This window comes from Bos javanicus, chromosome X, assembly GCF_032452875.1.
Source record: "Bos javanicus breed banteng chromosome X, ARS-OSU_banteng_1.0, whole genome shotgun sequence".
Lineage (NCBI taxonomy): Eukaryota > Metazoa > Chordata > Mammalia > Artiodactyla > Bovidae > Bos > Bos javanicus.
This window is the reverse complement of record NC_083897.1, coordinates 139,627,581-139,649,894: the sequence shown is the minus strand read 5'-3', so window position 1 is coordinate 139,649,894 and position 22,314 is coordinate 139,627,581. Positions and strand designations below refer to the sequence as shown.

At 45.5% G+C, this 22,314-nt stretch overlaps 1 protein-coding gene across 7 annotated transcripts in view; it reads right to left on the bottom strand.

Moving 5' to 3' along the window:
- Positions 1–8,333: 8,333 nt before the first annotated feature.
- The window catches only part of PNPLA4 (patatin like phospholipase domain containing 4), a 45,155-nt gene continuing 31,174 nt past the window's right edge, over positions 8,334–22,314 (bottom strand). For 3 of the 7 annotated variants that reach the window (XM_061408202.1, XM_061408201.1, XM_061408200.1), the window contains exons 6-7: positions 10,714–10,866; positions 8,335–8,557 (exon numbers count right to left, since the gene is read on the bottom strand). In XM_061408202.1, the coding sequence (XP_061264186.1) occupies positions 8,426–8,557; positions 10,714–10,866 (285 nt within the window). In that variant the 3' untranslated portion in view covers positions 8,335–8,425. Of the gene's footprint in view, positions 8,558–10,713; positions 10,867–22,314 lie in introns of all 7 variants that reach the window. The other 4 variants (XM_061408199.1, XM_061408198.1, XM_061408205.1 and 1 more) reach the window with 2 other exon arrangements.

Below are 22,314 nucleotides of genomic sequence, written 5' to 3'. Positions count from 1 at the left end.
ATGAAAAAGACATGGTCCCTATATACAATGGACTATGTCTCAGCCACAAAAAGGAATGAAATTGAGTCACCTGTAGAGATGTGAATGGACCTGAGTCTTTGGTACAGAGTGAAGTAAGTCATAAAGAGAACAACAAATTCCATATATTAATGCGTATATATAGAATATAGGAAAAAATGGTACAGATGAACCTGTTTGCAGGGCAGAAGTAGAGACACAGAGGTAGAGAATGGTCGCGTGGGCACAGAGGAGGAAGGCAGAGGGTGGGGCGGATTGAGAGAGGAGCAGTGACATATACACACGACCACGTGTAAATCAACAGCTAGTGGGAAGCTCCACGTAGCACAGAGACCTCAGCCGGGCACTCTGAGATGACCTCGAGGGGTGGGATGGGGGTGGGAGGGAGGCTCTAGAGGGAACTGGTCCATGTACACATATATCTGATTCACATTGTTGAACGACAGAAACTAGCTCAACTCTGTGAAACAAAGCTACTCTAGCAAAAAATTAAAGAGGGAGAGACAGTAGCTCACTGATTATATAATCGCTCCTCAAAGGTGACCAGGACCTACAGTATCAGCTGTTTATATCTTTAAAGCTAAAGTCAGTATTTGAAAATCCACAGTGCAACAGAAAATTAAAAGTTGCTTTTTGAGTTATGTAATTAATCGATTAAAGCCTTCATCGTGGGATTACTATCATCGCTGCGGATTTTTAACAGATGAAACCAACTATGGAATATTATTTATAGCTTGGTCACAGCAGGGGAGTAAAATCCATATATTAATAGAAAATTACTGTGGTATTGTAGTAGGAATGAGTTGCGTGTGATGTTCTGTCGTCATAAGGCTTGATTTGGAGAAGGCAATGACATACCACTCTGGTACTTCTTGACTGAAAAATGCCATGGACAGAGGAGCCTGGTCAGTTATAGTCCATGGGGGTCACAAAGAGAGAGGCAAGACTGAGTGAGCGTGTGCAAGGTTAAATAAAATATCTTTACCAACTTATGCTGAGAGGAGAAATAAGCATTTTAAATACAGTATTAATTATGTGTTCTGCCATGCCATATGTGAATGGTGATTATTTTTTAAAAAGGCACTTTAAACACAAATTGCGAACTTCAGGGACTCTGTTGTAATATCGGGTTAGAATAACGTTTTCAAACTCTAGCTCCTGACTCATTAGCAGCTGTGAAATCACTTAACTGTCATGACAATGTTTTTTTTTTCTTTAAATAAAATGCAATAAAAATATCAGAAAGAATTACATATAGTGAGAGTACTGTTTTATGAAATTTTTACATTTTTTAAATTTATATATAAATGTGTACATAAAATATGTACATATAGGTATTGGTGGAGAAGGAAATGGCAACCCACTCCAGTATTCTTGCCTGGAGAATCTCATGGACAGACGAGCCCTGCAGGGGAGGGTAGTGGTGCATGAAGTCAGAAAGAGTCGGACACGACTGAAGCGGCTTAGCGTAGGTATTGGGTCACCAAATAAGGAAGCTTATTCAGGGAGCTTTGGCAATTTCTGAGGAGAATGGTGCAGAGCTGGTCATATAAAAGCTGGTTCGCCAAATAAGGAAGGTGACATTCAGGTAACTTTGGAAATCCCTGAAGAGAATGGTGTAGAGCTCTTTACAGTGGGCAAATAATCTTAACTCCGCTGGGAAACCAGTTGTCAGGTTGTAAAACCATAGAACCCATTCAACTGCATTCATGCATTCAGTTCGCCACGTGCTAGGCAGGGATTTGCACAGCTGCTAAGCTAACAACTTGATCGTGCAACGTGAGGAATGATCACAGAGAAGCTCGTACACTTTGCTTCAGCTTCAGGGTGTTCAAATCATCAAATTCAAACGCTGTTCCTCCCTCTTAGGCTGCACAAAAAATGGCGATGAAGCACCAAATGCTTCCTTCTGAGACCAATGGCGAGTCTCTGTCTCTGTAACTGACAACCTAATTGAGATCCTTTTGCGTCTGCCCACCTTGTGATAGGGCTTCCCTGGTGGCTCAGACGGTGAAGCAGCTGCCTGCAATCCAGGAAACCTGGGGTTCAACCACTGGGTTGGGCAGGTCCCCTGGGAAGGGCATGGCTGCCCACTCCAGTATTCTCACCTGGAGATTTCATGGACAGAGGAGCCTGGAGGGCGACAGTCCGTGGGGGTCACAAAGACACTTTCACAACCTTCTGATGCTTTAGAAAGACGTACCCTATGGTAAAACAGGTGCCTTGGTGCTTCTCTTCAAGGGGATTTTTAAACACACGACATTAAGAAGAAGATAATCTGTAAGGTGTCTGCTTTTCCCTAGTGACTGAACCGATGTATTTTAACTGCCAACTACACTTGAGTAGCCAAGATGAATAGCAGACACTGGCTTTGGCTACTCTTAACGTTACAGCAATTAGGCCTCCGTCCTTTCACTGCTGGGGCCTGGGTTCAATTCTTGGTCAGAGAACTAAGATCCCCCAAGACAAGCTATGCGGCCAAGTCAGTCACAGAGAAAGAGAGATTCAAAGGGCTTGACGTGGCAGCTCCTGCAGTCGGCAGGCCTGAAGGATCATGGTTCTGAGAGGCATTGAGGCTTAACTGTCCTGCATCAACTCGACATCCCAGAGCACTGCTGGTGCCTTGGACTGCAGGACACCTGCCCTGTGGCTGCGGCTGCTTCTCAGCTAAGACTGACTCCACTCATTCACTCTTCATCACGGCCACTCTGCTTCCGCTCGTACCACCCGGGATCAGAGCCTGCTGTCCACCAGGATGACCTACATCTTCAGTCCTGCCTGATCTCAACTCTTGCTTCTGCCATAGGAGGTCACGGTAGCCTTCCACTAACTAGACCACAGGTGACCATAGCAGAGGGGATGACCAAGGGAATTACCTGGGTTTCGTGTACACACCTCCCTAACCCTAACCCTCCCCTCACTGCACATCAGTGAATCTAACTCCCTTTGAGCTGCAGACTGCATGTTTCCTTCGGTTCAGTTCAGTCGCTCAGTCGTGTCCAACTCTTTGCAACCCCATGGACTGCAGCACGCCAGGCTATGTCCCCGAAAATGCGTATATTGAACTCCTAACCCCCAATGTGATGATCCCTGTTGGCTCAGCGGCAGAGAATCTGCCTCCCAACGTAGGAAATGCAGGTTCGATCCCTGGGTTAGGAAAATCCCCTGGAGAAGGAAATGGCAACCCATTCCAGTATTCTTGCCTGGAGAATCCCACGGACACAGGAACCTGGTGGGCTACAGTCCATGTGTCCTTGCAAGAAGCAGGACACAACACTCAAACATGCAAAATGTGATGGTAACAGAAAGGGGGGGTTTGGGGAGGTGGTTACATGGTGGGGGTTGAGCCCTCATAAACGGGATTAGTGTCCTTACAAAAGGACCCCAGAAACCTTCTTCACCCCTTCCACCAAGTGAAGACACTGAGCCAGAGAGTATCTTGATGCTTGTTTGTTCATTAAGAGATGTTTTTAAAAAGTAGACCATTTTTAAACTCTTTACTGAACTTCTTACAATATTGCTGCTGTTTTACATTTTGGTTTTTTGGCCCCAAGGCATGTGGGATCTTAAGTTCCCTGACCAGGGATCAAACCCGCAGCCCCGTACACTGGAAGGGTAGGTCTTAACCACTAGAGTTTCAGGGAAGTCTCTAGTGCCTTGATCTTGGACTTCCTAGTATCTAGCACAGGGAGAAAGGTGAATTCTCTAGGGCCTTGATCTTGGACTTGCTAGCATCCACAACAACGGGAAAGGTTTGTGGTTTTGTTACGACAACCTGTATGGACTGAGATGCCTCTCTAGGGAAGATGACATCACCCATCTCCTACCGTCGATTCTGGGCATCCTGTGTTAAGAGCCATGAGAAGTGGCTGTGAAATGGATCCCTTCCCTTGTCCGTTCTTTTGAAAAACTACCTTATTTCAAGATCAAGTTGGATGTGTTATTCCAAGTTGTGCAGGACTTCACAGTCGAAAGGTTTTCCATAGCAAGGAAAAGACTGAGTCATATTCTTGCCCCTTTTGAAGTCAATCAAGAGCAAGGGAAATTAAAAAAAAAAAAAAAAAACGATCAGCAGAGGAATTATCCCAAGGGGACATATCTGAGGATACACAGATATATGGATCAGCATGCAGCTGGCAAAGCTTTGAGTTGAGTCAGCAAAAGCAAAATGAAGTACATGGTGAGTGATTTCATGGTGAATTCAGCCCACTTAAACTGTCTGTCTGTAAATATTAATAATTTAATAGTAATAAAAACTACTGTCCATAGAATTATAAAATGACAATGAAATAATAATTACTACTACTCTTAAATAATTTCCAGTAGTCACATACGGATGTGAGAGTTGGACCAAAAAGAAGGTTGCGTGCCAAAGAATTGATGCTTTCGAATTGTGGTGTTGGAGAAGACTCTTAAAGAGTCCCATGGACTGCAAGGAGATGTAACCAGTCCATCCTAAAGGAGATCAGTCCTGAATATTCATTGGAAGGACTGATGCTGAAGCTCCAGTACTTTGGCCACCTGATTTGAAGAACTGACTCGGAGAAGACCCTGATGCCAGGGAAGACTGAACGTAAGGGAAGGGGGAGACAGAAGATGAGATGGTTGGACGGCATCATTAACACAGTGAACATGAGCAAACTCCAGGAGACGGTAAAGGGCAGGGAAGCCTGGTGTGCTGCAGTCCATGGGGTTGCAAAGAGTCGGACACGACCTAGCGACTGAACAATAACAACAAAAATCATCATTAACAAAACGTATCCACTTTTCCTAATCCGCAGTTAATTGCTTTTCTTCCTGCTTCAAGTTATGTACACCGTCACTTCAAAAAATTTTGCGACAGTGCAGACATAACTTAGGCAAGAAATACACTAAACCCTGAATTTCCCTGATAGCCAGTGCCTCAACTGTAAGTGTAGTGCCCGAGAACCAAAAACATTTCTATGATTAATATTTATATACATATAAGTAATTATGTGTATCTGTTTTAATCAGGAAAAAAACGCAGCATAACTGAAACCTTTTCACACTGTTCCTGGGGTCCTTGCAGCAAGAATACTGGAGTCGGTTGCCATTTCCTCCTCCAGTGGACTACATTGTATCGGAAGTCTTCACCGTGACCCATCCGTCTAGTGTGGCCCTGCATGGCACGGCTTGTAAAGAATCCGCCTCCAGTGCAGAAGACGTGGGTTTGATCCCTGGGTCGGGAAGATCCCCTGGAGGAGGAAATGACAACCCACTCCAGTATTCTTGCCTGAAGAATCCCATGGACAGAGGAGCCGGGTGGGCTACAGTCCACACACTCGCAATGAGTCAAACACAACTGAGCGACTAAGCACTCATGCGTGCATGGCATGGGTCATAGCCTCATTGAGTTACACAAGTCTGTTTTGCGACAAGGTTCCATTGTAACTGCCCAGGTCTCTTTAAAATCCTAATTCAACACCCAGAGCCTCATGGTTCTTTCTTTCCCAGCTTCACGTATGCACACATGATGCCCAGTATTAGGAAACCTAAGAGGTTTTTTTTTTTGTTTGTTTTAATATATGGCTTGCTCCTTCAGCACATTATTTAACTTCTAATCTCTTTTCTCTAATCATCTATGGAAGCAGTAGGTTACCATAGTTACAAAGTAAAGAGTGTTACGGCAACAAAGACATGACTGATGAAATTTTACATGCCAGATTCAAAGATAGTAGGAAACGGCCCCAGCGGGCAACTGGGAACTTATCGAGCTGCCGGTCACAGATAACGACCGTGCCAGCGTATCAGGACCTGGGTCAGAAAGTCTCTCCAGGTTTTCCAAACGCCTCTCCTAGGGGGCGCTTTGAAGGGCTGATGTGAGGAACCTGGCCACACTGGCGTCGGCATCCGTTTCTGTTAGCACAGCACCCAAGGACACGCTGTGCCCATCGCACGCCACGCGGCTGTCATGGGTTCCGGTGAGGGGCTGTCATGACACACCTGGCGAACCCTGGGGCTGCAGGTGAACGTGCTGTGTGATGCCCGTGTACCTGCCACGGGGGCTTCCCCTGTAGCTCAGTCCACAAAGCATCTGCCTGCAGTGCAGGAGACCCGGGTTCAATCCCTGGGTTGAGAAGATCCCCTGGAGAACGAAATGGCAACCCACTCCAGTATCCTCGCCTGGAGAATCCCATGGACAGAGGAGCCTGGCAGGCTGCAGTCCACAGGGTTGCAAAGAGTCGGGCATGCCTGAGTGACTAACACTTACTTACTTACTCACCTCCCACACATGAGAAAGCTGATGCTCCATGGACCTTTCAAGCATCTTACACGATCCTCCCACTAACAGGTCAAAGGCGTGCCGTGTGGGGACGATACACTTTTTAAAAGTCTAACATGCTGACCTTTCCTCTGTCGATGAGATGGACACAGAAGATGTTGTACATACATACCATGGGATATCCTTCAGCCATGAAACAAATGAAATAATGCTACTTGCAGCATGGGTGGGCCTGGTGAGGGTCACAGTGAGTGACTTAAGTCATACACAGGAGGAGAAATAGTGTATGACATCCCTTAGGTGTGGCATCTGAAAAGAAATGCTACAAATGAACTTACTGACAAAACAGAGATTCATAGACTTAGAGGATGAACTTACAGTTGCCCAGGTAGGGGGACAGGAGGTGAATGATACAGGGGAGGGGATAGTTAGGGAGTCTGGGATGGACATGGACACACTGCTGTATTTAACACGAAGAACCAGCAAGGACCTGCTGGACAGCACAGGGAACTCTGCTCAATACTCTCTTGCCAGGAGCCAGCGTGAGGAACTCTGCCCGTGGCAAAGGTCATGAGGAAGGAAGCTCGGCATATGCAAAGGCGGGATCGAGCCTCAGGAGTCCCCCTGGAAATTCTCAAGCATCTACCCCCAAACCAGAGTCTGCCTACTTTACTGCTTTGTGCTCTCACCTACACCTCTGATTTACGGGGGGCTGTCCCCCACCACCTCTCTCTGAAAAAGAGTTAACTTACAGCTCCAGTTGATAAAGTTCCTGGGTGTGATAAGAGTGTTTTAACCTACAAACTCCTCTGAAGGTTATTCCGGCCACATGTGATTGTTCAGAGCCTCCCAACTGTGAGAGGCATGAGATGTTCTAAACTGTCTAAATACAGATTCCTTTGAGCAGTTAAAAGATTGATTAGAAATTGTACTGGTGAAGGGTTTTTCACTTGTTGGGCCAATGTTTGCTGCTAAGTTTCCATATCCCTTACCTCCTGTGTCCCTGGCAGTTTATTGATTAATATAATTGGTGTATAGGAATGTAAGCAGTAGCTTTAATGTTTGTAACCTTGGACCCTTGAGTTAATTCTTTTTCTTGTTATAGCCCACCACACCTTTGCCCTATAGGAATGCAACTTTATCTAATGCTTTCGGAGGGTGCTGCCTGACTTTAGAATGATCACCTTTAGAGAAAAATAAGTTTTCTGAAGAAAGAGTCACAAAATGTTAACAGGCCTCTTGGCCAGAAGATGATGTAATTCACTTAAACTTTTGCATATGATAAGTTTGCAGGAAGAAAGTCTGGCTTACTGCTGACTCTCCCCTTCCCCTATTATGCTCTATGTACAACTTAAGGTATAAAAACTACTTTGGAAAATAAAGTGTGGGCCTTGTTCACCGAAACTTGGTCTCCCCATGTCGTTCTTTCTCTCACCTTCTGGCTGAACTGGGGCGTGGAGGCTCGTCAAGCTTACTAATTTTGCCTGGGCTTCTAAGATCTGACAGGGGAGGCCTTAGTGTCTCCTCTCCTTCGGGAGAATGGGAGGACGCCTGCGGCTTACGTAGGTGACGCAAATTCCTTATTTTGGAATTTTATTAGCTTTCCACATAAACCAAGTTATTCAGCCTCTTTTCTCTGCTGAATTTTCTCACTAGGCTATTCTTATTTAACCACGCTTTATATCTTTAATTCTATTGTATCCTGATTGCCGAATCTGTCTCCCCTTCGAATTCCCTGGATCCACCGGGGCTGGACCCCGGCACTCTCTAATACCCTTATGGTTCCCAGGGGGTAGGGTGGGGGAAGGAATAGTCAGGGAGTTTGGGATGGATGTGGACACACTGCTGTGTTTAACATGGAGAACCAACAAGGACCTGGTCTCCAGCACAGGGAACTCTGCTCAGTGTCACGTGGCAGCCTGGATGGGAGGGGAGTTTGGGGGAGAATGGATCCATGCATATGCATGTCTGAGTCCCTTTGCTGTCCACCTGAAACCATCATAACGTTGTAAACTGGCTATACCTCAAAACTAAAGTTTTTAAAAACTGCAAGCATTACAAAACCTCATAATAAAATTGATAATGACGATAGGCTTTTATAAAAGGATTTAATTAGAAACTTCCCTGAAGAACTGTGTTCTCCATTAACAAGTTGTAAGCGTCCTACTCAAACCAATTTTCTTTAACTAAAAACCTGCTGGCGTCGTCGAAGCCCCGTCGATAGAGCGACTCCATTGTCCTCCTGCTTGGCGGGAAGAGGGCCCGGTTGAGTCTCACCAAGTTTGCCACGGACAGCTGGGACAGAAAGACACACCGTAGGATACGAAAGGGCTGGTCAATCAACATTTACTTCTGTAAGCAAAGCCTGCTTGTTATACATGCTATTAGCAATACAAAAAAAATAATAATACTAAGTAGGAAGAAAATCATCTTAAAATGGAACTGCAGGGCTTTCCAGTCAGTATAAACAAAATAATCTTAAAATCTCAACTGTGGGCTTTCTGATGGCTGGGTGGTAAAGAACCTGCCTGCCAGTGCAGTGGGTACAGGTTGCATCCCTGGTCCCGGAAGAGCCCACACGTCTCAGGGCAACTAAGCCTGTGCACCACGATTATTAAACCTGTGCTTGAGAGCCTGGGAGCTGCAGCTGCTGAGTTCACGTGTCACCACTAACGAAGCCCGTGCGCCCTAGTGCCCGTACTCTGCAACCAGAGAAGCCACTGCAACGAGAAGCCTGCTCTCTGCAGCTCGAGAAAAGCCCGCATGGTAACTAAGCCCCAGCATACTCTCCTCCCCCCAAAAAACAAAACAAAACAAAACACAGAACTCCACACGAAGACTGCAAGAGGGTTTCTCAGCCTGGGTACCACTGACTTTTAGGGCCAGATGCTTTTCTGTCAGGGCGTCTGTCCTGTGCACTGTAGGATGCTGAGCAACATCCCTGAGCTCCATCCCTAGATGCCTGTACACATTCCCGACTTAGCCAGTGTCTCCTGCATATAATGGGCTTCCCTGGTGGCTCCAAAGGTAAAGAATCTTCCTGCCAATGCGGGAGCCATGGCCCGATCCCTGGGTGTGGAAGATGCCCTGGAGGAGGGCATGGCAACTCACTGCAGCCAGAGGCTACAGTCCATCGCGTCTGAGTGAGACACCACTGATCAACTAATGCTTTCACTTTCAGGGGCTACAGTCCCTGGGGTTGCAAAGAGTCAGACATAACTTAGCACGCACACACCTGTATATAGTATCACTCCCTGCTGAGAACTAATTTTTGACTAGATTGAGGGAATCAACATTTTTGCCACTTCCTTTCTCACCTACCTCCCTGACCACGGATCCAATCCATATCCCCTGCTTTAGAAGTCTTAATCACTGGACTACCAAGGAAGTCCCATCAGTACATTTGTAAATGAGATCATCTGATTGTTTTAAAAGGTGGCAATGATTAAGTATGTAAAAACATTAGTAGAAAACTTAGGGACCTACCAGGAAGGAAATGGCAACCCACCCCAGAATTCTTGCTGGAGAATCTCATGGACAGTGGAGCCTGGCGGGCTATAGTCCATGGGGTTGCAAGAGTCAGACACGACTTAGCGAGTAAACCACCACCACCACCACCACCACCACCACCACCAGGGAGGTAGCATCCCACATTCCGTGTGGCCAAAAAATCAGAATATAAACAACAGGAGCAATATTATAACAAATTCAATAAAGATTCTTTAAAAAAAAAAATGGTCCATATTAAAAAAAAATCTTAGAAAAATAAAAATTGCACTTCCCTGGCAGTCCAGTGGTTCAGACTGCCTTCCAATGCAGGGGACACAGGTTTCAATCTCTATGGGGGGATCTAAGGGTCCCACATGCCACAGGGCCACTAAGCCCAAGCACCTCAACTACTGAGCCCAAGCACCTCAACTACTGAGCCCAAGCACCTCAACTACTGAGCCCGAGTGCCACAACCACAGAGTCCATCCGGTCTCCAGCCACAACCAGAAAGCCTGTGAGCTCTGGAGACCTCTTACTGAAACAAGGAGCCTGCCCACCGCAACTACAATCTAATTCAGACAACCAGTAAGTAAATAAGTGTTTTGTTTTTTTTTTAAATAAAATTGCATTGAAAACTTGCCAAGTATGCTGACCTGAAAAATAAGTGAAGAAACAGGAAATGTCCCACAGAGACAGTTCAAAAATAGTAAAAAAAAAAAAAAGAAAGATTGCACACGCACAGTCTACAGGTACCCAGGTCCATATGCACAACATATGTTGTGACTCATTTAAAACATGGCAAAAACCACTACAATTATTGTAAAGTAATTAGCCTCCAATTAAAATAAGTAAATTTTAAAAAATATGCATGCAAATCTGTACATACGATGGAGTTGCCAAGTGTGGGAAGCGTGTGGAGAGTTTCAGGGGGTCTGTGACGGTCGGGGAACATCAGGACTCACCAGTACTTCCTGGTTGGTGATGCTAACATAGAAATGCAGCCGCCCTTTATCCTGCGGGCAGACGTCCAGTCGCCCACTGAACGGGGAGATGGTCACAGTGCGGCCGACGGGCAGGACTGGCAGGCTGTTGGTGAAGCCTCCGTCCACCCAGCTCTGCGGAGAGAACGGCCCCGGTCAGCACGTGGAGACCGCATCCCTCCCACGTGAAGACAGTGAGCGTGGACTTCCCCGAGACGACACCGTCCTTCTGAGAATCCAAGCCTTGGGGATGAACGCCCTTGAGTTACCATTGATGAGGACCAGTTGGTTTGGATTTGTTTTGGAAGCGAAGCAAATCTTTGTATGCATATCATTTACCCACAGGCTTCCGCGGTGGCTCCGTGGTAAAGAACCTGCCTGCAATGCGTTTGATCCCTGGGTGGGGAAGATGCCCTGGAGGAGGGCACGGCAACCCACTCCAGGATTCTTGCCTGGAGAATCCCATGGACAGAGGAGCCTTCTGTGCTACAATTTATGGAGTCACAAAGAGTCGGACATGACTGAGCACAGAACATACACACACAGCCTTTATGCATACAGTAAGAAGTTTGGGTTTATAGTTAGAAATTATAGTAAGAAACCCATGGGTTTCCGTGGTGGCTCAGCTGGTAAAGAATCTGCCTGCCAATGCAGGAGACCTGGGTTCGATTCCTGGGTCGGGAAGATCCCCTGGAGAAGGGAATGGCAACCTGCTCCAGTATTCTTGCCTGGAGAATCCCATGAACAGAGCACTCCGGTAGGTTCTCAGTCTATGGAATCGCAAGGGTCGGACACAACTTAAGTGACTAAACCAAACCAAGAAATTTGGATGGAATCAAGAAATCTCTCCAGTTGTTTCAAAGCTTTAAGTAGATTACTTAAGACATTATCATTATTATTATTATTTTTTTAACTGATGATGGCACATGCATAAGAAGCCACATGTAATGAGCTTGGGATTTATCATCTAATCAGGATGCAAAGCCAAGTTGACTCTGACACTGAGCAGATCATCCCCCATAAAAGGCGGCTCCATTTTTAACTTCAGAACTGCAAATCGGCATTGTCTGTAGCCAAGTGAAAAGTAAATAAATAAAGGACCACCAGAAACGTTTCATCTCCAAAGTGACTCCTGAGTTTATAGGGCTTCAAGCCTTGAAGAATTCGGGGTAGCATGGGTGCAAGGGCGGGAGAGGGCTAGGAAGTGTTCAACAGCAGCACTGTTCGGAAGAGAGTCTGTGCTTTCAGACCTCGGCCCAAAGGAAAGAGGGAGAGACAGAACAGCAGGACCGAGGACCGTCCACAGGCTTCTGCACACCTGGACACTGGGGGCAGGCAGAAGAAGCACAAAGACGGAATTCCCTATGGTGTTTCAAGTGAAAAAGACTTTCAATCTGTCCTGAGCCCCAGAATCAGCTCTAACAATAAACACACAGACACACAAAGCTGAAGTTCAAACACTACAGGCTACATCCAGATTGGAAATATCCTGCCGTGGATGTGGGAATACAAAGCTAGAAATTGTGGAGAACACCTTATCACTCACCCAGAGTCAGACATTCTGGAGTGTGAAGTCAAGTGGGCCTTAGGAAGCATCACTATGAACAAAGCTAGTGGAGGTGACGAAATTTCAGCTGAGCTATTTCAAATCCTACAAGATGATGCTGTTCAAGTGCTGCACTCAATACATCACCCAATTTGAGTTGGAAAACTCAGCAGTGGCCACAGGACCGGAAAAGGTCCGGCCTCCTCCAAATTCCCAAGAAGGGAAGTACTCAAGTATGTGCTAACCATTGGACAGTTGCATACATCTCCCATAGTAGTAGGATCATGCTTAAAATCTTGCATGCTAGGCTTCAGCATTATGCCAACCAAGAACTTCCAGATGTAAAAGCTGCATTTAGAAAAGGCAGAGGAACTGCAAATCAAATTGCCAACATTCACTGGATCGTGGAGAAAGCAAGAGAATTCTGGAAAATATCTACTTCTGCTTCCTGCTTCACTGATTTATACTAAAGCCTTTGACTAAAGCCTTTCCAAAAACTGTGGGAAATTCTTAAAGACATGGGAATTCCGGACCACATTACCTGTCTCTGGAGAATCCTGTATGCCAGCCAGTCAAGAGGCAACAGTTAGACTCAGATGCAGCAAATGACTGGTTCAAAATTGGTAAAGGACTAAAATGAGGTTGTAAACTGTCACCTTGCTTATTTAACCAATATGCAGAGTGTATCACACGAAATGCCAGGCTGGATGAATCCCAAGCTGGAATCAAGATTGTCAGAAGAAATATAAACCATCTCTGACATGCAGATGATAACCTCTCTAATGGCAGAAAGTGAAGAAGAACCAAAGAGCCTCTTGATGAAAGTAAAAGAGGAGAGTGAAAAAGCTGACATGAAACTCAACATTCAAAAAACTAGGATCATGGCATCTGGTCCCGTCACTTCATGGCAAAGAGATGGGGAAAAAGTGAAAGCCGTGATAGATTTTATTTTCTTGGGCTGCAAAATCACTTCTGAAGCTGAAGCTTCAATACTTTGGCCACCTGATGCAAAGAACTGACTCATTGGAAAAGACCCTGATGCTGGGAAAGATTGAGGGCGGGAGGAGAAGGGGGTGACAGAGGATGAGATGGTTGGATGGCATCACCAATTCAATGGACATGAGTTTCAGTAAACTCTGGGAGTTGGTGATAGACAGGGAGGCCTGGTCTGCTGCAGCCCATGGGATCACAAAGAGTCGGACACAACATCGACCGAACAACAACAGCAACCTCACAAAATAATCTATTTTGGAGAAAAAAAAGCAAGAAGGTGAGGACTGAGAAACAGGTTAGCATAAAGCATCCTTAACTGACTTAAGGACCTTCATTCACCTTCATTCACTTCATGTCTTTTTTTCTTTTAAAATGTTTTTCTTACCTGTTTTGATTTCTAAAGCAGGTGACTAAATGATAGGTATTGTTTACAAAGGCCTTGGCCAGCAACCACCTCCCCTCAGAGGAAATAAAAGTAAATAAACAGAAAGTGAAAATGTGTTGAAAATCTCTGGTTGAGGGAACTGCATTTTGGTGGAGGAAAAAACATAAGTGGATTGGATTAAAATGAACCTGACCTGGGTAATCTGCTTACCGTCATTATTTTTTAAAAGAACAAAACACATTATATAATTATGTATTATATACACACATTTATATATGCTTGTGCGTGTATAAATATGGATACACACACACAAGACTATACAAATACTGTCTAAAAAAGACAGGTTTGTATTAAGAAGGCCCCCACATTGTAAAGGAACTACTGTATTTGAGCAGACTCCGGCAGACAGTGGAGGGCAGAGGAACCTGGCATGCTGCAGTTCATGGGGTCTCAAAGAGCTGGACATGACTGAGCGAATGATCAACAACAACAAATACACTTCAATAAAAATTAATTAATTTTAAAAAAGAAGGTCCCAGATATCTGGTTCTGTGCCTTACTGTCCTGGAGTTTTTTGTTTTTTTTTCCCCCTTCTCTTCCCTCATTGCTTTGGATGTAGACACCAAATTCTGGAATAGATAATACCTAGAAAGAGAGAGAGAAAGAACACCTTCCAAAATCACCTTTCATACCCTCAGTAGAGTATCTCACCAGTGATGCAAAAATTCAGAGGTTTCATCAAGGGAAATAAAAAATATGCACCAAATGCCATATAACTTAACTGACAGCTCCCTTGTTTTATTCAACTGAAGGAAAAGAAGGGCAATCTGGCTCGTTAATGTGCAGTGTTCTAATTTACCATGGGGCTAATGACTGCCGCTTAAGGGAATTGAAAGTCTTTTTTCTAAATTTTGTTCACTCTTGTTAGCTTATTCTGATTGGATAAATGAGTCAGGGAAACAAACAGCTTATCAAGGGGCTTCATTAAATTTTCAGCGTTACTCGCTACTCTGTAACCATAACCCCAGCAGCTCAGATGTTGTAAATACAGTCCATCTTTCTCCTGATTCCTGCTCTCATGAACTGTATCACTCCCAACAACCACACACACACAGAGCCCACCCCACCCTCAGGCATGCTAATGTGAGCAAAATTTCTGGAAACAACAATAACATTACTAAATCCAAATACCTTATATCTCACATGCTATGGATCGATTGATGCTTTTGAACTGTGGTGTTGGAGAAGACTCTTGAGAGTCCCTTGGACTGCAAGGAGATCCAACCAGTCCATCCTAAAGGAAATCAGTCCCGAATATTCATTGGAAAGACTGAGGCTGAAGCTGAAACCAATACTTTGGCCACCTGATGCGAAGAGCTGGCTCTTATGAAAAGACCCTGATGCTAGGAAAGATTGAAGGTGAGAGGAGAAGGGGACGACAGAGGATGAGATGGTTGGATGGCATCACTGACTCAATGGACATGAGTTTGGGTAAACTCTTGGAGTTGGTGATGGACAGGGTGGCCTGGCGTGCTGCAGTCCCTTGGGTCACAAAGAATCAGACATGACTGAGCGATGGAACTGAACTGAACTGACTGATGGATAAATTAAAACTGCATTCCCTATGCTTCTGGCCATGACTTCTCTGGCTGTTTGCAACATATTCCTCAAAGTCATTCCCACTTTTTGGGCAGCATTCCATAAGCTGCCGTGACACTGAGGATTCCAAAATCTTGCTGATGGCTCTTCCCAGGAGAGTTTTGCCCAGAGTTTCTTAGTTTCAGATTATAGCACCTTCATTCATCAAAGGAAAGGGTAGGCCAAATAAGTTAAAAAGAAAATTATTCCAGGAGAAAAATGTGCTTCAAAAACCAAACATGTGGGACTTCCCTGGTGGTCCAGTGGCCAAGAGTCTCCACTCCCAATGAAAGGGTCCCAGGTTTGATCTCTGATCAGGGAACCAGATACCACATGCCCCAACTCAAAAAAAAAAAAAAAATTTCATGTGCCACAATACAGGCCCAGTGCAGGCAAACAAATAATTTTTTTTTTTAATTCTTATATATTAAAAAACATTTATAAACGTGTATAGAGAGAAAGAGAGAGAAGTCACTCAGTGGTGTCCGACTCTTTGTGACCCCATGGACTATAGCCCGCCAGGCTCCTCCATCCATGGGATTCTCCAGGCCAGAATACTGGAGTGGGTTGCCATTTCCTCCTCCAGGAGATCTTCCTGACTCAGGGATCGAACCCAGGTTTCCTGCACTGCAGGCGGACGCTTTGCCATCTGAGCCACCAGGGAATCCACCAGGGAATATTTAAATGTGTATAAATATAATAAATATTTTAAAAAATCTGGAGCGTACAAGTTGCTGCCACTTGTCCTAACATCCTTTACCTGCATCTCTGCATTCTGGCCCCTACAGTTGATTGTCTTTTCTCCTAACGCCCTTTACCTGCATCTCTGACCATATGCTAACGTGCTCCATGGTAAGGTGAACTGTCTGAGTCCAGAGAGTAGAAAAGAAACAACGGTTCTTCAGTAGAGAAGACGAGCTTGTGCCCAGAGGTGGGGCGGGGGTCTACTGTGGCTGTCCCTGGTGGATTACAGCGCTGGAGACCAGAGCTGAGGCGATGATTCTACAGGACAGGGACACCCATCACAGCAAACCCAAAGGGGCGGTCGTCTGCCAGCACACGTCAAGCCGTGTCTCACAGGTGATGCCTTCTGGGTTCACACCAGGCTCATGACCTCCAGCAGCTCATGTCATATAACTGAAGGCGAAGACTGTAAGCTCAAGGCTGTCCCTGGTACCGAAAACGCTCACTTCTTCCTGCACCAAGTCCTTTCAGAACACGCCGTGCGTGCCTGGATGTATGTTCCACACTTCGAGAAGCTCGTGCTAGAACCTCGAGGCAGGGTTGGACCTCCTCTGCAAACAGTTTTGGCAGAAAGAGGAAGACAAAGACCATATGATAGCATTTCTATGTGGAACATAAAAGGTGACGAAATGAACTTATCGACAAAGCAGAAACAGGGTCACAGACTCTGACTTCAGAGAACAGACCGTGGCTGTCAAGGGGGAGGCGCAGAGGGAGGCAGTGGGGAAGGAATGGACTAGAAGCTTGGGGTTAGCACATGCCAACTGTTACCTAAGGGATGGATAAACAAAAGGTCCTGCTGTACAGCACATGGAACTGCATCCAGTCTCCTGGGATAAACCATAATGGAAAAGAATGTCTATATGTGTATACCTGAGTCGTTGTGTTGTACAGCAGAAATTGACACAACACTGTAAATCCACTATTCAGTTAAGTTCAGTCACTCAACGTGTCTCACTCTTTGCAACCCACGGACTGCAGCACGCCAGGCTTCCCTGTCCATCACCCGGAGCTTGCTCAAACTCATGTCCATTGAGTGGGTGATGCCATCCAACCATCTCATCCTCTGTCGTCCCCTTCTCCTCCTGCCCTCAATCTTTCCCAGCATCAGGGTCTTTCCAATGAGTCGGCTCTTTGCATCAGGTGGCCAAAGTATTGGTGTTTCACCTTCAGCATCAGTCCCGCCAATGAATATTCAGGACTGATTTCCTTTAGGATGATTGGTTGGATCTCACTGCTGTCCAAGGGACTCTCGAGAGTCTTCTCCAACACCACAGTTCAAAAGCATCAGTTCTTCACTGCTCAGCTTTCCTTATAGTCCAACTGTATGCTCAGTCATGTCTGACTCTTTGATACCCTGTAGACTGTAGCCCGCCAGGTTCCTCTGTCCATGGAGATTCTCCAGGCAAGAACACTGGAGTGGGTTGCCATGCCCTCCTCCAAGGGATCTTCCTGACCCAGGGATTGAATGTAGGTCTCTGCACTGCAGGCGGATTCTTTACTGTCTGAGCCACCAGGGAAGCCCAGGAATACTGGAGTGGGGTGCCATTCCCTGCTCCAGGGGATCTTCCCGAATGAGTCCTTAGCAAGTGGCAAACGGCCACCATGTGGCTGCAGAAACAAGCAAGCACCCCCAGGAGCGCCCTGTCAGTCACCGTGCACATGGGGTCCCCTCTTCCCGGGCCTTATTACACAACCAACGGGGACCAGGGAGTTCCCTGGTGGTCCACGGATTAAGGATCCGCCTGCCCATGCAGGGACACAGGTTCGGTCCCTGGTCCAGGAAGATCCCACGTGCCACGGAGCAACTAAGCCTGAGAGCCACAACTGCCGAAGCCCCTGAACCACAGCTACTGAAGCCCACACGCCCTAGAGTCTGCTCCAGAAGAAGACAAGCCGCTGCAATGGAAAAGCATTTGCACAACTCGAGAGTGGCCTCCACTTAACTAGAGGAAGCCTGGGTGCAGCAACAAAGACTCAGTGCAACCAAAGATGAAACAAACAGAAAAACACGTCATTATGACACTGCTCCTCTGCACAGAGGCCAGTCATCAGAGGGTTGTGCCTCACCTCCCAAGGTCAAATATATATATATTTCTTACTATATGTAAATATAAATATATATATTTCTTACTATATATAAATATAAATATATAAGTATTTCTTAATACATAAGTCGCTCAGTCGTGTCCGACTCTTTGCAACCCCATGGACTGTAGCCTATCAGGCTCCTCCATCCATGGGATTTTCCAGGCAAGAGTACTGGAGTGGGTTGCCATTTCCTTCACCAATTTCTTAATATACCTATGTCTTAATATATAAATATCTATTTCTTAATATATATATTTCTTACTATATATAAATATATCTATTTTTTAAAATACCTACTTGTTAATATATATAAATATCTATTTCTTAATATATATAAATATCTATTTCTTAATTATATAAGTATGTATTTCTTAATATATATAAATATATACAGTTCTTTATATATATATATATACAGATTTCTTTACATACATAAATATATAGATTTCTTCATATATATATTTACATATATATATATGTATATTTCAAGAAATGAACAAGACTTAGTAGAGCAAGAGGCCTGTGATTGATGCAAACATTACAGATCATCCTGGGAAAGGTGCCCCCTGACTCAGCTATACATCTTCAGTGAAGTGAATGAATGTTTCTGCACCTCCATTTCCTCATCTGTAACATACAGTGGTAATATTCCCTACAGCACATGGGAGTGGACTCTGATGCATCAGATAGAAAGCAGTAACAACAGAAGTTTTGCTTCTTTTTCCCATGAAAGCAGCATTGAAGGTACATTGGTAAGGTGCCCCTCCTCAAATCATGCATGCCCCAACTCTGTCTGTCTCTAATTAGAGTGATCTGTGACCTCATGATCCACAATGGCTGCCAGAGCTCTGGTCATCACGTCTAAGTTCCGGGCAGCAGGGAGGAAACAAACACACACAACCTCACTTCCTGTAAGTCCCACAGTAACTCGGCCTACCTCTCCCTGCCCGCACTTGAGGGGACGGCCACACCTAGCAGCAAGGAGCACTGGTGGACGTGACCTTTCAGCTACACGGCAATAAGTCCACATAAGAATTGCAGTTCTGTTACTGAGGAAGAAGAGGACACTGTATGTTGGAAGGAACTGGGAGCCATCAGCACCTGCACCTCATTCATAATACAGTTATTACTACTTAAACACGGGGCATGTTCAGCATAGTCTTGCAACATTTTCAGGTGGCCAGAAACATCATTTACGTTTCCCCATATTACAGAAAACCCAAGTGGACCTTCTGGCCAACTCAATACTAGCCTTCTGGGTCTCCGTTCTCTAACCTTCGTTCCATCCTCCCTTTCCTTCCTTCCTTCCCGTAGCTCCATCCACCTTCTCCGTCAGCACCTCTTAATTTACCCATCGCATCAGCAATGCTGATGACTCCCGGATCCCAAATCCCCTTTTCATGATCATATATAATCTCGTAAGACACCTGAGTGCTTTGCATATATATATATTTTTTCCTGCCATTTAGCCATTTCTGTCATGATTATATATTATCAAGCAATAACTTGAAGTGAAATCATCACATTTCAGATCATCAAATTAAAGTTCATAACTGTAATGTAAAGTTGATTTGGCTAGCATCTGTGTTCAACATTTATAGGTAAAAATAAGTGTTGATTTTTACTGCTCTAACGGAAAAATGCTACTTAGCCTACTTTAAAATTGTTATGTCAAGTGGGGTACTTTTCACGTTTTTAAATGACAACAAAAAATCGTGCTCCTTGGTAACTGAGTATCTGCTACCTCTGAGCGGCAGTATCCAGAATAGGGGTGGGAAAAAAACCAGCTTTGAGATTCCCAAGTGCTCTAGTGGCTCAGACTCCCTGCTCCCAATGCAGGGGGCGCTCGTTCAATCCCTGGTCAGGGCACTAGACCCCACGTGCCTCAATTAAGAGATCCCATGTGACACAACCAAGACAGAGAACAGACAAATGAATATTTAAAATGGCTTTCTGCGAGCTTTTGTTTATGCTGCTTTACAGAAACAAAAATCAGTGTATATGATGTTTCTGAGTGGTCACGGAGAGGGTTTCAGCCAACAGCACAGAGGCCCATCCCTCCAAGTAATGCCTGTGCCTGTGGCTAATAAAGAGAGCTCAACCTGGACAAGGCAGACCACTGTAAGGTTCTCCGTCTCTGCCTCTCCATGATGTTATCCAGTGACTCAGCCTCATGCTTCTCATCTGCCCCTTTTAGACAATCGTGCCAGGGCACACTGGTTTGGCCAGGAATACTATGAGAAGCACGGAAAAGGGCTGGGATGGCCAGGAAAAGTCAGAGGAAGAAAATCATGAGGGCTCACAAGGTCCAAACACAGACAGATCCCCAAACACATTAGCCAAGAGATGTGTAAAAATCAGTCCCCTGGTTTTGAGACCATCCACCCACTGAGCACAGGCCTTTTGCAGGGTCTTCAAAATGAATGAACCAATGACAGCTATTAAATGCTTTTCATGTACACATTTATAAATGAATACGTACATATCACATGTCTATAAAATAAACGGCATTAATCATCCATGAGGATGTGCCTGATTTTGAGTAGGTGTTACACAGTGTATGGGATTACAGAATATATATGTGCAGTGTGTGTTACATAGCTTGTGTGTCTGGGAATTCCCTGTGGTCCAGTGGCTGAGACTCCAAACTCTTAATGCAGGGGCCATCATGGTTTCAGTCCCTGGTCGGGAACTAGACCCCACAACGCCCTGCTAAGAGGTCTCATGCTGTAATCAAAAGATCCTTCATGCTGCAACTAAGACACAGAGCAGCCAAATAACATTTAACTAAATGGTGGCGCTAGTGGTAAAGAGCCTGCCTGCCAACGCAGGAGACTTCGAGAGCCGCAGGTGTGAGTCCTGGGTCACGAAGATCCCCTGGAGGAGGGCACGGCACCCCACTCCAGTATTCTTGCCTGGAGAACCCCATGGACAGAGGAGCCTGGTGGGCTACGGTCCGTGGGGTTGCAGAGCCAGACATGACTGAGTAACTGAGCACACAGACAAATAAACAGCCCGTGTGTGACCATAGAACGCTCATCTCTGGTGTGCATTCAGGAGATACTGTGTCTGCTTATCAGTGTGTGCGCTGGTGTGTAGGCTATGGAAGAGCAGGATCACACAGGATGGTGAAATTTTACAGCACAAACATGTTTTGCAGGACGCAAAAAGAAGACTTCGGGCAGTGTGGACAGCAGATAGCAGGCGGTAGTTCACTCAGTTCAGTTGCTCAGTTGTGTCCAACTCTGCAACCCCATGGACCACAGCACGCCAGGCCTCCCTGTCCGTCACCAACTCCCGGAGCTCACTCAAACCCATGTCCATCGAGTCGGTGATGCCATCCAACCATCTCATCCTCTGTCGTCCCCTTCTCTTCCAGCCTTCAATCTTTCCCACCATCAGGGTCTTTTCAAATGAGTCAGTTCTTCTCATCAGGTGGACAGAGTACTGGAGTTTCAGCTTCAGCATCAGTCCTTCCAGTGAACACCCAGGACTGGTCTCCTCTAGGATGGACTGGTTGGATCTCCTTGCAGTCCAAGGGACTCTCAAGAGTCTCCTCCAGCACCACAGTTCACTGCGTCTCTCTAAAACGCCTCCTGTTGCTCTCCGTCAATGATGGCTGTTTCAGACTCTCCTCACAGATACATTTTCAAGGAGGACCGAAGAGAAGAGCAGCTGGCTGCCGGCAGGGGCACCCCTGGGGGTGGGATGGCATGAAGGGCTCCAGCCTCACGTGGGGGCCAGGTGAGGGACACCCTGATCGGTTTCCCCAGCCTGCCAGCACACTTTGCTTCTAACTGTTCATAGAAGGGGCCGTCAAGAGTACTTTTTTTTTTATTTTAAGATCTAATAAAACACTTTATTATGAAGAATTATCCTGATTATAATAGTCTCTGGTCCATCAATGGGGAAACGTTACAAAAAAAGGCAGCTTATAATATACCAACTGTGCAAATCAGATATTTTAGGTGGAGATATTTTCTCTGTGAAAACTGAAACTGGTAGTCACTCAGTCGTGTCCGACTCTTTGCAACCTCACAGACCGTAGCCCACCGGGCTCCTCTGTCCATGGGATTCTTCAGGCAAGAATACTGGAGTGGGTTGCTGTTTCCTTCTCCAAGAGGACGTCTTGGAAGTCTAAAGAAGTCTTTTGCTGAGGCTTGATTTGTGACTCAAGATGTGATCT